The sequence below is a fragment of the Mirounga angustirostris genome, unplaced genomic scaffold, assembly GCF_029215605.1.
Source record: "Mirounga angustirostris isolate CCGP_5_RB_7025 unplaced genomic scaffold, mMirAng1.0.hap1 SCAF_1, whole genome shotgun sequence".
Classification (NCBI taxonomy): Eukaryota; Metazoa; Chordata; class Mammalia; order Carnivora; family Phocidae; genus Mirounga; species Mirounga angustirostris.
Window position 1 is genome coordinate 2,099,803 of NW_026991709.1, and position 15,529 is coordinate 2,115,331.

General features: G+C 56.4%; 1 protein-coding gene across 1 annotated transcript in view; it reads right to left on the bottom strand.

Moving 5' to 3' along the window:
- The window catches only part of TRPM2 (transient receptor potential cation channel subfamily M member 2), a 57,144-nt gene that overhangs the window by 9,184 nt on the left and 32,431 nt on the right, over positions 1 to 15,529 (bottom strand). The window contains exons 13-24 of the mRNA XM_045902362.3: positions 14,811 to 14,940; positions 14,513 to 14,658; positions 13,899 to 14,011; positions 12,682 to 12,895; positions 11,867 to 11,985; positions 11,209 to 11,341; positions 10,610 to 10,781; positions 6,520 to 6,703; positions 5,192 to 5,373; positions 4,827 to 4,959; positions 3,045 to 3,132; positions 553 to 640 (exon numbers count right to left, since the gene is read on the bottom strand). Coding sequence (XP_045758318.2) covers positions 553 to 640; positions 3,045 to 3,132; positions 4,827 to 4,959; positions 5,192 to 5,373; positions 6,520 to 6,703; positions 10,610 to 10,781; positions 11,209 to 11,341; positions 11,867 to 11,985; positions 12,682 to 12,895; positions 13,899 to 14,011; positions 14,513 to 14,658; positions 14,811 to 14,940 — 1,702 coding nt within the window. The remainder of the gene's footprint in view (positions 1 to 552; positions 641 to 3,044; positions 3,133 to 4,826; positions 4,960 to 5,191; positions 5,374 to 6,519; positions 6,704 to 10,609; positions 10,782 to 11,208; positions 11,342 to 11,866; positions 11,986 to 12,681; positions 12,896 to 13,898; positions 14,012 to 14,512; positions 14,659 to 14,810; positions 14,941 to 15,529) is intronic.

The following is a 15,529-nucleotide window of genomic DNA, read 5'->3' on the forward strand; positions in this document are numbered from 1 at the left end:
TCCACCTCCCTGAGTCCAGAGTGAACACCACCAGCCCCGAAGGGGGCCCCAGCCCAGGGCCCCAGGACCATGGCTCTGGGAAGACCGAGATCTGGGGTCAGAGAGTGTGCCCCCAGCCAGCGCCTGCCTCCTTGTGTGGCTGCCCCAGAGCCCATCCAGTTAAGGAGGGCCAGCAATGCCCTAGGAGGGCTAGTCATGCCCTCTTCCTGGCTGGCTGCAAACTTAGAAACGCAGACTTTGCTTTCTGTCCCCCAGCACCTTCTGGAGCTGCCCCTCCTTTGTGTCATGATGCACAAGAGGAGGTCAGGGACGTGGGCCAGGCCTCTTCTCAAAGTCCCCCACCTGGTCATGTGGGGGGCTCGGCTGTGCTGGGCCCCTGCTTCTCTGGGACAGGCTATGCTCCCTCTGGGCGCTCGGAGCTCAGGAAGAGCTCAGTCAGCCCACCCCCAGGCCGAGGGGGAGCCCCGCTTACTGCCTCTCCTCCCCATGGACCCCCAGATTTAAAAGAACACAGGCCAGTAGAGACCAGCCGTGGTCGCGGCCTCCACTCACCCAGGGTGGGGAGGCCCTCTTCTGAGCCAAAGCCACCATCCCTCAGCGCCTTCATGATCCAGTGCAATGCTCTGGACATCTGGGCCACCTGGAAGGCACATCCCAAACAAGGTGTGGTCAGCACCTTCCTCTGTACCGCACAGCCACCCCCCCACTGAAACCACGAGGGCACCGCTGGAGCACCCATCCCGCTGCAGTGACCCCACGGGCATCCAAGCCCGCCCTGCTTCCCTTAGTCACCAGCAGTGCCCACCAGAGAGATACAATGGCCACTGGAACTGGACACACCAGAGGCCACTGGACCATGCTGAAGCCCCAGAAGACAGCTCTGAGCCACAGGGAGAAGGTGGGGCACCACGACCCATGGAGCTTCCCACGGCTCCTGCTCCTCCCAGAGAAAAGAAGCTTCTAGAAACCAAACATACTCAACTGCAGGTGATGGCAGGAGCCACGTGACGAATAGGGGCCAGGAGGACGCTGCTCAGCAGCACCCATGTTACAGGGTGTCAGCAAGGCGAGGCCCCACAGGGGAGGAGGCAGTTAGGGCAGACCCCCGCATGCAGCGGTCCCTGGGCAGGGGCTGGCTGACGGCAGAGCCCCCACCCCAGCACAGTGGCTGGGTGGCTTGCCCCCACCTGACACAGCAGAGCTGAGAAGAGGCAAGAGTCTAGTGCCAGCCTGGGGGGCTCAGGCGCTGCCTGCTGGGAGGCTGCTGTGGGTGGCAGGGGCTCTCATAAGAAAGCACAGGTCCTCTGTGCCCCCAGCAAGAGGGGCACAGAAGGGCAGGGACCCAACCTCCACCCTGCCCACCCCTCCTTATCCTGGAGGCTGGAGGCCTCCCTGACTGCCAGCCCCTATCAATGCCTTCATTGCTGTGCTTATTAAACCACACTGTGACAATGGACATTTATGTCTGTGCCCCCCACACTGGAAACCTCTGAGGGGAAGACAATTCCTGTTCACCTTGACATTCCTCAGGCCAGCCCTGGATGTGGTACAGAGGAGGAGCACGGGAAACATGAAATGAAGGATGGATAGATGGATGGATGGATGAAAGGATGGATGGATGGATGGATGGATGGATGGATGGATGGATGGATGGAAGGAAGGATGGATGGATGGATGGATGGATGGATGGATGGATGGATGGGGGATGGATGGATGGATGAATGGATGATGGATAGAAGGAAGGATGGATGGATGGATGGGGGATGGATGGATGGATGGATGGGGGATGGATGACAGATGGATGGGGGATGGATGGAAGAAAAGATGGATGAAAGGAAGGATGGATAGAAGGAAGGATAGACAGATGGATGAATGGAAGGAAGGATGGATGGATGGATGGATGGATGGAAGGAAGGATGTATGTATGGATAGATGGGGGATGGATGGATGGAAGGATGGATGGATGGAAGGAAGGATGGAAGGAAGGATGGATGGATGGATGGATGGATGGATGGATGGATGGAAGGAAGGATGTATGTATGGATGGATGGGGGATGGATGGATGGAAGGATGGATGGATGGAAGGAAGGATGGATGGAAGGATGGAAGGAAGGATGTATGTATGGATGGATGGGGGATGGATGGATGGACAGATGGATGGATGGAAGGAAGGACAGATGGATGGAAGGATGGACAGAAAGAAGGACAGAGGGGTGGATGGAAGAATGGATGGATGGAAATGGATGGATGGACAGATGGATGGAAGGATAGATGGATAAATGGATGAATGAATAAATGAATGAATAGATAGATGGGTGGGTGAATGAATGTTCAGAGACCTGAGCCCAGCTAGCCTGCAAAGCTGTTCAGGGCTGCCTGTCTCAGGCCCAGGGCTTGGAGTCCAGTGGATGTGGCCCAACTGGTAGGGGAGCATCAATGTTCATTGATGGGGGATGAGTGGGGCAGGGGCTGTTCACCTAATGCCAACTGCCTATTGACAATGTCCTTTGAGCTCCCTCTTACAAAAGAACAAGCTCCCTGCGTGCAGAAGCATCCAAACCTTGACCCCACATTCCAACCATCGGGGGCTGGTCTGAGATGTCCACACGCTGCTTTCTGACGTTGCTCCCGACATTCAAACGCATCTTGCATCCCCTGGGACCCTCCCTCCCAGGATCCCCAGGCAGCCTGGGAAAGCAGGCCAGGGCGTCTGTAATTCCCACAGCGTCTGGATGTGGAGTCCTGCAGAGGGGTCATCTCAGAGGACAGCTCTGAGGAGACCAGAGAAGGGGACCAGAGCAGCTCTCTCAGACCAGCCCCTGGTATAGACAACTCCCAGTGCACTGGGGTCGAGCTCAGTGGGAAAGTATTTGACAGAATTTTCTGGAAGACAAAGAAGGCGCTTCTTCCAGTTGGGAACGGTTGTCCCAACATTCCCCAAGTCCTTCTCAGGGTCATTTCCCCAGCATGCTCCTTCTCAAAGAGCGGTGCCCAGGCCTGTCGGAGGCATGACCCAGAAAAGGAGGCCCCGGCCCGGTGCCTACCTGCTCCTCCAGGGAGGACAGTCTCTGCTCCATGGAGCCTGACCGCTTCAGACTTTCCATCTCCAGCAGGTCCACCGCGGTGTTGACCCTGGAAGAGCACACAGCTGAGCCCAGGCCAGGCTCGGGGGCCCGGATGCTGAGGAAACATGGCGCTAGGCTGCAGGGGGAGGTCCCTGCCAGATCCAGCAGCCTGGCCCCTCCTGCCCTTAACTTCAGGCCTCTTCCCCTCTATCTGAAAGTATTTATAACATACATTTCTGTGCAGAATGAGCACTGCCTCCTGCCTCGAAGGGGAAGATCTGGTAGCAAGTGCATTGCCCCCCACCTCACACAGCCATTCTGACTCCTCCCCACGGGAGAGACGCAAGTATGCAAGACGCTCCTTGCCTTGATGGGCCCACAGGCTTCCAGAAGGCGAAGCACAAAGCTCCGAGCTGCTTCTGGGCAGCACTGGGCAGGGGGAGGGGCAGCACTGCTGTTCAGTTTGGTCCTATTTTGCTACAACATGGGAGTTTCAGCAGCTTTGGTCTGCCCCGTTTACAGTAAGTAATTCCAAACATCGTCCAGACTCTCCCGTCTGGCTGTGTGTAGGGCGCCCAGTCCCACCTGCAGGGGACGCTCTCCTGTAAGAGACTTAGCCCCCACTTCAGTGGCCAGTGGGCGCTGAGCTGAGCCCGTGGCCCACTTTGAATGGTTCTCTAGGGAAAGGGGAGGGAAGCGCCTCACTGAGGGCCCAGGCGTTTATTCTTCCTCTCACTACGCGTTCCCTAATCCCACAAAAGCCACAAAACCACTTCCTGCCACATCCCCCATCCAGCCCGTGAATATGCTGCGTGGGTACTGACAGAGTGTCTTTGGACCCCTCTGACTCCCATCACCACGACAAGCTTGTCAGAGACCTCATCAACAGACCCCTTCCCCACTTTGTGGCTCAGCCACAGGGCTGTGGGGCCGTGGCGCGCCACGTGGCCTCCCGGGGCCTCAGATCCCTCCCCCGACCCGGGGGGGAAGGTGGCCGGTGCAGGGCAGCATCGTCCCCTGTGCCCCAGCCAGGACGTGCTCCTGCCTTACACGTGCGCTCCCTCCCGTGTGCTCTGGAAACCATGCCAGGCGATGGCTGTCATCACAGCTCCGTTCACCGAGGAGCCCAGAGACACACAGCAAGGCAGGTGCACGGCTCTGAGGAGAGGTGCGCTCGGGCTCGGCCTGGCTGCAGGGAGCCCACCCCCTGGATGCTCAAGGCCCCAGGACGTCCTTCTCCACACACGGCCCACAGGACCGCACCAGGGACAGGACATAGTTACAGAGCACGTGTCCCCTGCCTCCTCCTGGCCCACGGCAAGGCATACCCTGACCGCAGGACCAACTCCTTCCACCCATCAGGGCTGGGGGTGAGCAGCCCCGACCTTACACCAGAAAGAAGGCGGGAGGGAGGAACTGGGGGCAGGGGGACAATGCTCAGTGAGCCTGAGCTCCAGGTCCGGCCACCACGGCCCCACAGAACCTGCAGCAAGGCTGTGTGCCAATAAGCTCACTGAGCTCACCCCCCAGGCCAAGTGGGCCTCCCCTGCCAGCACCCCTCCTTTAGCCCTATCTGCAGCCCAGGTGACCTTCTCCCACCCCGTGGGGTCCAGTCCTCCTAAGGACCCAGAGGGAAGGCCATGGGTCAGCTGGAGGACACAGGTTTCCCACCCCAGGGGCCTGGCCCAGGTGGGCTATGGCCCCGTGTGACTTGGACCTGCAGGGGTTTCCCCGCCCCCGGGCTGCCCCGGCCTCCCGTACTTATGGCCGATGTCTTGTATCTGCTGTTCAGGCCTCTGCTTCCGCTGGTACTGCTGGTTCTGCAGGTAGTTCTCCTTCAGGTAGATCTCCCAGGACAGAAGGGCGGCCTCCTCGTTCTTCTCCAGCTTGCTCTCTGCAGGGGCAGGTGGGGGCAGATGGAGGGACCAGATCACTGGGGCGGGGGGGGGGACTGGGAGGGCCCGCGGCGGGGAGGAAGGGCTGGGGAGCCCACCCAAAGGGCTGGGGGGAGGTCGGAGGCCCATGGAGCTTCCAGGATTCTGGAAGGAGCAACCACGCTCCCTACAGGCCCGACTGCACCCAGGACCCGAGACAGTCTGGGGAACGCGGAGGGAGGGCCGGCTCACTGAGCTGCTTGTGCCTCTTGGCGGGTATCTTCAGGATGACCCTCCTGATGAACAGGTGCAGGTGGCTGAGGAGGATGAAGGGGGGCGGCGCGGGGGGCCTGCTGTGGTACTCCTCTATTAGGTCGTGGCGCTGGAACTTCCAGATCTGGTCCGTGTGCTCCTGGACCTGCTGGAACGTGTAGCTGGCAGGAGGCAAGGGGCGCGGGTCACGGAAGGGCTGGCGGGACCCCCAGAATCGCCCACAGCACCCCCTGGGGGGCCTGGGGGCGGCCCGTGGAAAGCAAACACACAGCACCCCAGTGGACAATTCCTGACGCAGACAAAGACCAGCCTCAGGGGCCTGAGCTCCTGGGAGCCGTGGTGAGAATGAAGATCCCTGGATTTCAGATGTTGTAAAACTTGTTAGCGGACAAAACAAGGCAGAGGACTATTGGAAGGTGGACAGGGTCCTGGCATTTGACAAAATCTAAACAGAGATTATCTGTGAATTTGACACACGGAAGGGACAGGATCTTCAAGGGCGGACGTGGCTCATCTCCGTACACTTGTCGTGTAGCCGATGGGCCTTGGCGGGCTGCCCCCCAATGCCAGACGTAGAGAGGCCCCCGAGGGCCGAGAGAGAAAGACACCCATCCAGACCAGGAACACAAGGGACCCTGCACGGCTGACCCACTCGGCTCCTATTGGGGCTTTGTACACGGAGGATGAATACAGGTCATCCCATATCAGAAGAGCCGCTTCCTTAAATGCTGGGACACACTCTTCCACATGCAGAGCCAGGTCCCCTTGCCGCACAGCCCAGCTCCCTTGTTCGCAAAATGAAAGGTCTGCACAGGGGGCGCCCAGGTGCCTCAGTGGGCGAAGCGTCTGCCTCTGGCTCAGGTCATGATCCCGGGGTCCTGGGAGCCTGCTTTTCCCTCTGCCTGCCCCTCGCCCTGCTTGAGCTCTCTCTCTCTCTCTCAAATAAATAAATAAAATCTTTAAAAACAAAATAAATGAAAGCTCTGCCCAGAAAGCTTTCACCCTCTGGATCTTACTCGTTTCCACAAACAATCTGTGACGTAGTGTTTTCTCCACCAGGACAGAAGCTGAGCAAAGCTTGGGTATTTCTGAGAGCCCTGGGTGAGACTCCAAGCTGCGCCCCGATGAGGCTGTGCCCGGGCCCCCAGGAGGCTCACTTCCCCGTGAGTCCCCCGGCCCGCGGGCAGCCTCCGCACAGCAGGGACCAGGGAGGGAGGCCATGCGCCAGGCGGAGCGGGGCAGCTCGCGTCTGGGGCCCCAGGCTCGCTCCGTCCCCGCTGGCTGGGCCCCACGCCAGCAGCACTCACTTGAACATGGCAATGAGGAGGTTCAGCAGCAGGATGTTGGTGAAAAGCAGGTAAAGGCAGAGCAGGATGACGGTCAGCCACTCGGGGAAGGCAGGCTCGTGCCGGATGGCGTCGCTCTCGGGGCACTTGGGCTTGTAGGGGTCTGTGCCATTGGGGCTGCACTGGTCCAGGCTGAAATTCACACCTGGGGGCAGGGAACAAAGACGCCACACAGAGTCATGAGCGTCCCTTGGGCAGTGAGCACCCCGGGGCCTGGACGCCCCCACAGCTGGCTGCCCTCGCTCCGTCAGACAGAGAGAGGCATCTGTCTGTACCCAAGCGTCCTCTGTGGGCAGGAGGAGGGAGGGACCCCTCCGGACACGTCCTGGGCCCCGGGCAAGAGCCAGCCCCGGGGGGTGATGCCCAGTGCCGTGGGAGAGAATTGGAACCGAGAAACGAACAACTTGCACAACGAGGAAGGAGGCAGGGGAGGGAACCGTGTGGCATGGGCCACGTGCTGACCCACACAACGGGGCGGGGGTCCAAACCGAAGTGCAGTCCCACATTTGGAGCAAAGCGGAGGGTACAGGAGATAATAAAGCATAAAGAGACGTCCCGCTGTGCGTCGAAACACCCCCAAGGAGGCATAGCCTTTGGCAGCTGTTAACGGCAGCTAACCCGGGAAGCGGGGTCACAGCATTATTCTTTATACCTGCTCTGGATTTAACAGTTTTTCAACAATGAGCATGCACTATTTTCTTAAAAACTGGAAGCCTGTACCTCCCACCGCCCTGCGCCCATTTTGCCAATCTCCCTGCCCAACGAGCATGCACTGGTAAGGAGAAGAAAGAGCCCAAATCAATAACATAACCTTCCACTTTAGTAAACTAAAAAAGGGAAAGCAAACTGAACCCAAAAAGGAAGAAAGGAAGAAAGATCAAAATGCAAATAAATAACAGAGAGAATACAAAAAACAATAATCAATAAAAACCAAAATCTGTTTCCTGGAAAAGATTAAGAAGATCACAACCCTTTACCTAGACTTATCAAGGGGAAAAAAGGTTCAAATTGCTCAAGTTATAAACGAAAGAGAGAACATTACTACCAACCCTAAAAAATAAAAAGAACTATAAGGAAATACTACAGAACTGTATGCTAACAAAGTAGATGACTTGGAAAAATGGGCAAACTCCTAGAAAGAGACAAAACACCAGAAGTGACCGAAGAAGAAATGGGAAATACAAACAGACCTATAACAGGCAAAAAGATTGAAGTAATAATTTAAAACTTCACCCAAAGAAGAGTTCAGGCCCAGATGGCTTCCCTGGTGAATTCTACTGAATGTTTGAAGAATTAAAACCAATCCTTCACAAACTTTTCCAAAGTACAAAGCAGGAGGGAACACTGCTAATTCGTCCTATGAGGCTAGTATCACCCTGATACCAAAACCAGACAAAAACAAAACTACGGACCAATGCCCTTTATGAACATAGACGCAAAAACCCTCCCCAAAATGCCAGCAAATTGAATCCAGCAACACATAGAAAGAATTACACACCATGACCGAGTGAGATATATCCCAGGAAGGCAGAGTTGGTTTTACATCTGGAAATCAATTAATATAACACACCATATTAATAGCATGAAGAACAAAAGTCATGTGAACATTTCAACAGATGCAGGAAAAGTGTTTGACAAAATCATATATGCTTTTATAATAAAAGCACTCAAGAAACTAGGGATAGAAAGGTGCTTCTTCACTCTCATGAAGGACGTTTACAAAAAACCCCACAGTGAACATCATACTTACTAATGAAAGACTGAAAGCTTCACCCTCTAAGATCAGGAACAACATAAAAATGTTTGTTCTGGACACTTCTATTCAATGTTGTACCAGGAGTTCTAGCCAGGATAATGAAGCAAGAAAAAGAAATAAATGTATCAGATGGGAAAGGAACAAGTAAAAGCATCTCTATTTGCAGAGGGCATGATCTTGTATATAGTAAATCCCGAGGAACCCACTAAAAAACTATGAGAGCTATAAAGACGTTCAGCATGGTTTCGGGATACAAGATCAACACACAAATATAGCATATTTCTACACACTAGCAATAAACAACCCAAAAATGAAATTAATAAAATAATTCTATTTACAATAACATGAAAAAGAATAAAAATCTTAAGAATAAACTTAAAAGGAGTGTAACTTACACACTGAAAATTATAAAATATTGTTGAAAGAAATTAAAGATCTAAAGAAGCAGAAAGGCCATCCCATGCTCACAGTCAAAATCCTAGATGCCTTTTGGAGAAAGTGAGAAGCTGAATCCAAAATTCATGTGGACCCAAGGAACCCAGAGGCCAAAGCAATCTTGAAAAAGAAGAACAAAGTTGAAGGACTCACGCATCTCTGATTGCGAAACTTACTTCGAAGTTACATTTGCCAAGACCATGTGGTGTTGGCACAAGAACAGACATACAGATCAACAGAATAGGGTTGAGAGTCTATAGATAAACCCTTCCATTAATGGTCAGTTGATTTTTGACAAGGAGGCCAAGACAATTCAATAGGGAGAAATCGTCTTTTCAATACATGGTGCTTGAACAACTGGAAATTTGCATGGCCCTTACCTCACACTGTATAAAAAATTAGTTTAAATAGCTCAAAGGCCAAAAGCAAGAACAAAAGCTATTACTTCAGGAATAACAACACAGACATGAGTCTTCATGACCTTGGGTCAGGCATCAGGTTCTGAGATATGACACCAAAGCACAAATGATAAAAGCAACTGATAAGGTGGACTTCATCAAAGCTAAAAACTTTTGTGCTTTGAAGGACACGATCAAGAAAGTGACAAGCTGACCCACAGAAGAATATATTGGTAAATCATACAGATGAGAAGGAACTGGTGTCCATACGTAGAGAATTCTCGTAACTCAGTAAGAAAGAAAAATAATCCACTTGAGAAATGGGCCAATGAGAGGAGTAGACATTTCTCCAGAGAAGACATCTGAATGGCTCAGGGAGCACATGAAGAGATGCTCCACATCATTCACCATCAGGGAAATGCAAATCAGAGCCACAATGAAATGCACTTCACACCCACTGGGATGGCTAAAAGCAAACAAAGACAATGACAAGCCAGAGAGAATGTGGGAATTGGGGCCCTCATATACGTTGCTGGTGGGGACATAAAATACAGGACAGCTGCCACAGAAAATAGTTTGGCCGGTTCTCAAAAAGTTAAACACAGACTTAGCATACAAACCAAGAGGTATACGTTACAGTTCCAGATATATATCCAAGAGAGGTGAAAACATATGTCCACACAAAAACTTATTTTAAAACATAAATAACTGTTCATAGCAATGTTATTCATAACAGCCAAAAAGTAGAAACAACGCATGTTCACCAACTTATAAATGCATAAACTAAATGTGATCTATCCATACGATGGAATATTATTTAGTAATAAAAAAAGGGAATTAAATACTGATGCAGGCTACCATATGGATGAGTCTTGAAAACGTTACACTAAGAAAAAACAAGAAACAAAGATTACATATTACATTATCTGATTTATATGAAATGTCCAGCAAAGACAAATTGAACAGACAGAAAGTAGATAAGAGGTCACCAATGGTTGGGGGGGATGGGGAGTGACTGCTAATGGGTGTCTTTGGTGGGTGATGCAAATGTTCTAAAATTAGATCCTCTGAATACACTAAAACCCACTAAAGTACACACTTTATACAGGTGAGCTTCACGGTATGTGAATTAGATCTCGATGAAGCTGTTGAAAAGAAAAAACTCCATATACAAAAAGGATTCTCCCCGTCCAGAGGAGGAGGAGGGATAGGGAGGCATGCAGTGTGGGGGAGGGGTGCCAACTGATGCCCCAGAGCCCCAGGCCACATCCTTGGCCCGCCTGGGATCTCAGTATGGCTTGGCTTCGGCTTCGAAGATCCCAACCCCCTCAACCGAACATCACACGCACCTGTCTCTCTGTCATGCAGGCACTTGGGGAGCTGCCCCCCTTGTCCCCCTGTCCCCATCCTTCTGCGAGCTTTGCAGGTGCCCCTGCTGGAGCTGTAACACCCCATGTCCTACCGTCAATGTAAGCTGGCATCTGCCCGAAGATGGTGAGGTACGACTGGTAGATGACCCCCCGAAAGATCCAGTCCACCCGGCTCTCGTTGTGGATGAGGATGGCCTGCTTGGCCACCCCAAAAGACACCACCCACACCGCCAACAGGAAGAGGAAAAAGAAGACGTCCTTCATCTGCAGAGACGGAGGGCCCCAGCTGCAGCCACGTGCACCCACACGTGCCCCCTCCGCCCACACCCAGGTTGTGCGCTCTGCAGTGGTGGGAGGAGCCGCTGATGCCCAGGGCAGGAACACAGGGGCCCACAGACCTGGGCCTGTCCCCATATCCTAACAGGGTGCTGGGCACCACACAATGCATACGAGGGGCTGGATGCGACTGTGACCCACGGAGAGGAGTGACCGGAGCTGTAACAGCAATAAGGAACGAGCTGTGGAGATTAGGGAAGGCTGCCTGGAAGAGGTGACATACAGGCAAGGACCTGAGACAGGCATGCTGGGGTTGGGAGCCCGAGGGCAAAGCAGGGACATGGGAACCTAGTAGTGTGCTCAAGCCCTGGGGCACCTCACTTGCAGCTGGTGCAGGACCTGCTCATCCCCTTACCATCCGCTTCACGATGATTATCTTGGGCCCCAGCGTCTTACTGATGGTAAAAATGTGCATCAGGCGGAGGCAGAACATGATGAAGTCCAGAGAGAGGATGATGCGCCCAGAGTACAGCAGCCCGGGGATGAGCCTGCCCAAGGCAGAATCAAGGACCCCTCAGCTCACCGCTCCCGGAGCCTGCCCCCAGCTGCCTGCTCACCTGCCCGAGCCCACATGTGGCTCTGGAGGCCTCTGGACCCCAAAGTACTAAAAATGGGGTATGAGCTCATGGACCAGAGCTTCCGGGGAGGTGTGTTTTCCAGAAAAGTCTGGGAGCCAGCCTTGGGCAGGGTAGGCAGGCCATGCAGTCCTCTTGGGAGGCAGTGTGGCTGGTCCCTCTTGCTCCTTGGAGAAAGGGACCATGGCAAGGGCGCATGTGGCCCCAGTGGGCAGCGGAGTGGCCGGGGCCACAGCAGGAGATGCTGGGAGGGGCCACTGGGCTGCAGATGCTCAGCCATCTGAGGGGCAGGGAGCTCTGGCACCTTCCTGCTCTACTCCTCCAGCAGTCCCGGGGTAGGTTCTGCCCACCAGACACAACAGGCAGGTTTGGGGCACCTGAGCCCTCGGGGCTGCAGTCGCAGATGGCGGGGAGGTGCAGGGCAGACAGGCCACTCACCTGCAGGTCAGTCCTGCTACGAAGAGCAGGATGGCACCGATGTCCAGTTTATTCCAGAAGTCACTGAAGTACAGGAGTGCCATCTTCGTCAGCCCAAACTCGTCGGGGTCATAGAAGAGCTGAGAGGGGACATGGTTAGGGGCCTGGCTGTCGCCACCATCGTCACCTGAGCAGTGAGAACACTCGCTCCTTCCCGGAGAGGGAGGCCAGCCAGGCAGGGCACAGCCTTCCACCGTCCCTGGGCCCCCAGGTGGAGCAGCAGCGGGAGACGAGCTCCAGGCAGAGGTGTCGCCAGGCCGCCCTGAGCCCGCCCTGCTCAATTCGCAAATGGCCGTGTTCTTGGGGCCGACTGTCCTCTCTGTCAGCAGCCGGCCAGCTCCCACCGGACCCCTGTTCCCCTGCTTCCACGGCAGCCCCAAGAGGGGTGGGGACCGTGGCAGCCCTGGACCCTGGCAGCTGGGCGGGTCCCTTCTGGAGATGGTCAGACTCAGGGAGGAGGGTACACGTGACCCCCATTCTGGGGCTGCCACCTTTGAGGCCAGGGCTTTGTCCCCGGGAGAGGGTCTGGCCTCAGGAGGCGGCACAGCCAGAGGAAAGCTGGGAGAGGCCAGGGGGACAGCGTTGCCTCCCGCACCAGCCTCCCAGGAGTTCTGAGGCCGCCCCGGGCCCTGGCAGCGGCGCCTGGGCGCCTGTGGGCCCACCCACGGAAGTGACCGGCTGCAGGTCCCGGGGCCAGGTGCTCCCAGATGGGGGCGGGGACCAGAGGACAATCCACACGGGCTGGGGATATGGGGAAGGGGGCCGGGGGGGCGCACCTGCCGCAGCTCCTCACACACCAGGGAGAAGAGCCAGAAGTAGATGAGGTACTCGCACCATGAGGGTGTGGGCTGGAAGTCCACCATGAGCACGTAGGCGAAGAGGCACAGGAAGGCAAAGTAGGACAGGATGTTGAGGTGGAAGATGACCACGGGCGCGTTGAAGAAGGCGCGGACGCGGAGCAGGCCCCTTCTGGCCTGCAGCTTCCTCTCCCTGCAAGGCAGACACCAGGGGGAGGGGGGGATGGCAAGACTGTGAGGGGCCTGAGAGCCCGAAGGACCACTGCCTCCCCCAAGGAGTGGGGCCAAAGTGCTCATGTGCTCACATCACATGACAGAGACAGAAGCACTAGGACAGACGCTGTCCATGCAGCCCACGGACCCTGCATAGGCAGCCACGTAGAGGGCTCCACCAGACGGCTCCAGGTAAGGGAAGACCCTGAAAGAGCCCTTTGGCTCTGGTTTTGTTAGGACTGAAACGAAATGCTTGGCTAGTGGGTGCTCAGCGCAGGGCAGGAGCTCAGTGTAAAGTAGGTGCTCAGGGCAGGGCAGGTGGGCAGGGAGGGTAGGTGGGCAGGGAGGGCAGGTGGGCAGGGCAGGGTGAGTGCTCAGGGCAGAGCAGGTGCTCAGGGAGGGCAGGTGGACAAGGCAGGGTGAGTGCTCAGGGTAGGGCAGGTACTCAGGGCAGGGCAGGTGGGCAGGGAGGGCAGGTGCTCAGGGCAGGGCAGGTGGGCAGGGAGGGCAGGTGCTCAGGGCAGGGCAGGTGGGCAGGGCGGGGTGAGTGCTCAGAGTAGGGCAGGTGCTCAGGGGAGGGTGAGTGCTCAGGGCAGGGCAGGTGCTCAGAGCAGGGCAGGTGCTCAGTGTAAAGTAGGTGCTCAGGGCAGGGCAGGTGCTCAGGGCAGGGCAGGTGGGCGGGCAGGGTGAGTGCTCAGGGAAGGGCAGGTGCTCAGGACAGGGCAGGTGGGCAGGGAGGGCAGGTGCTCAAGGCAGAGCAGGTGCTTAAGTCAGGTGAGTGACAACGCAGGGCAGGTGCTCAGCCCACAGTGGGTGCTTCACACAGGTGGGGACCCTCCCTCTGCCTCCCGCCCGCATGCCTCTCCCGCTGTAGGACCCAGGGGCAGCCATGAGGACAGGCATGACTTGCCCCCTGCAAGCACAATGGGGAAGGACGGTCTGAGGCCCCGGCCCCTGCCCACAGCCCAGCAGCCACCTGGTACCTGAAGGAGATGAGGCTGGTATAGAGCAGCGGGAAGGCCAGCATACACAGGATCACCCGCCAGAGCCCGTTGTCCACGCAGAGCTGGCCCCACCACACCTTGGTTAGAAAGGCCTGTGGACAGAGGACGCAGCTTCAGAATAGTGGGCGACCCTGGACCCCACCCCTGAGGGTGAAGGATGGGTCTGCTCCGTGCGAAGTGCCTGCATGCTCCCTAGCACAGTGCTCTGATCCCCCCCCCCCCAGGCCACACCGTGTGGTGGGCAGTGCAGGACAGACCCCATCATCTGCCGGCTGAGGAAGAGGCTCGCGGTGGGCAGGGCCCAGCCAATCTTTCCCAGGGGAACGGGCTGGGGCCACCCGGAGGACTGCAGGCTCCCAGTTAGAACACCCCTGTAGGGATGAGCCTTCACAACCCACCACCCACTCTCTCTTAGCGTCAGTTTCCTGACCTGCAAAACGGGAGGGGAGCACACGACCAAGGGCCAGGCCCTGTCCCCGGGACCCTGGGCAGCCGCAGTGCAGGGACCTGTGTGCCTGAAGGTGAGCGAGAGGCTGCCTCGGCGCCCACAGCCCACAGGCAGCTCTTCCTGGAAGCGAGCCTCAGAAGGTCACCTGGATGCCTCCGTGAGACACGAACTTCATGTCCTTGGCCTGCAGGGCCAGCTGCAGGCAGGTGGTCTTCCCCCAGGCCTCCGACACACGGGTGAGCAGTTTCTGCGCTCTTTCCTCGTCCTTCCGGTGGCACTCGGTGAACACCCCTGGCGGAAGGAAGATCCATGATCGACCTGGGGACAGCATCCGGGAGTGGCTCCTCCAGATGCCACGGTCCGAGCAGGACCAGGGATGAGGACCCTGGGGCGATATGTGAGGAGTTGAGCTGTGGTCCAAGGCCACCACCCCATGAACTCACCGATGGCTCTGTGTTCATACTCATCAGCGAGCACCAGCATCCCCTCCAAGCTCTCCGTGTCCTCCTCCTCCTTGGACAGCTCCTTTAGGATCTTGCTGCAGGCCAAGGCTGCCACAATGCAGTCCTGGCTCTGGGCACCAGGGAAGCTACTGTGAGGACCTGGACGGTCCAGCCCAGGAACCCCAGTCACACTGCCCGGGGGTGATGAGAACAGAGGCCTCACGACAGTGTGGGCCACTACGTGATTACTTGTGCCCCTGTCCACATAAACCACTTGGGTCACCCCAAATCAGTAGGTGAGCCTGAGCTGGTGGCCCAGTCTCCTGCACTGGCCAGTGGGAGGGGTCTGCTTGCCCACCCAGAGCACAGCCCAGACAGCATGAGTCCCAGCACTGCCTGGGCATCTGGTCAACCCCAGGCACGGGGCTAAAGGACAAAAATGGGACCAGGTCCACACAAGTCCCCCTCAGGCTCTAGCCACCCCGCCTCAGTGGCACTGCCAGTCCCAGGCACCAAGGATGCTGAGAAAATCTCAGGGAAGCCTCTCAAAGCACAGCCCAGAGGCACTGTCTGGCCCACAACAAGGGGCCGGTGGCAGAGCCTGGAAATCGTTGGTCCTCCCATGCACTGAGCCCCACAGAGCACACCCGAGGCCACAGTCAGGCCTAGCTCTGCCGCTGACCCACCACATGCCTTGGGAAAGGACAAACCTCCCAGAA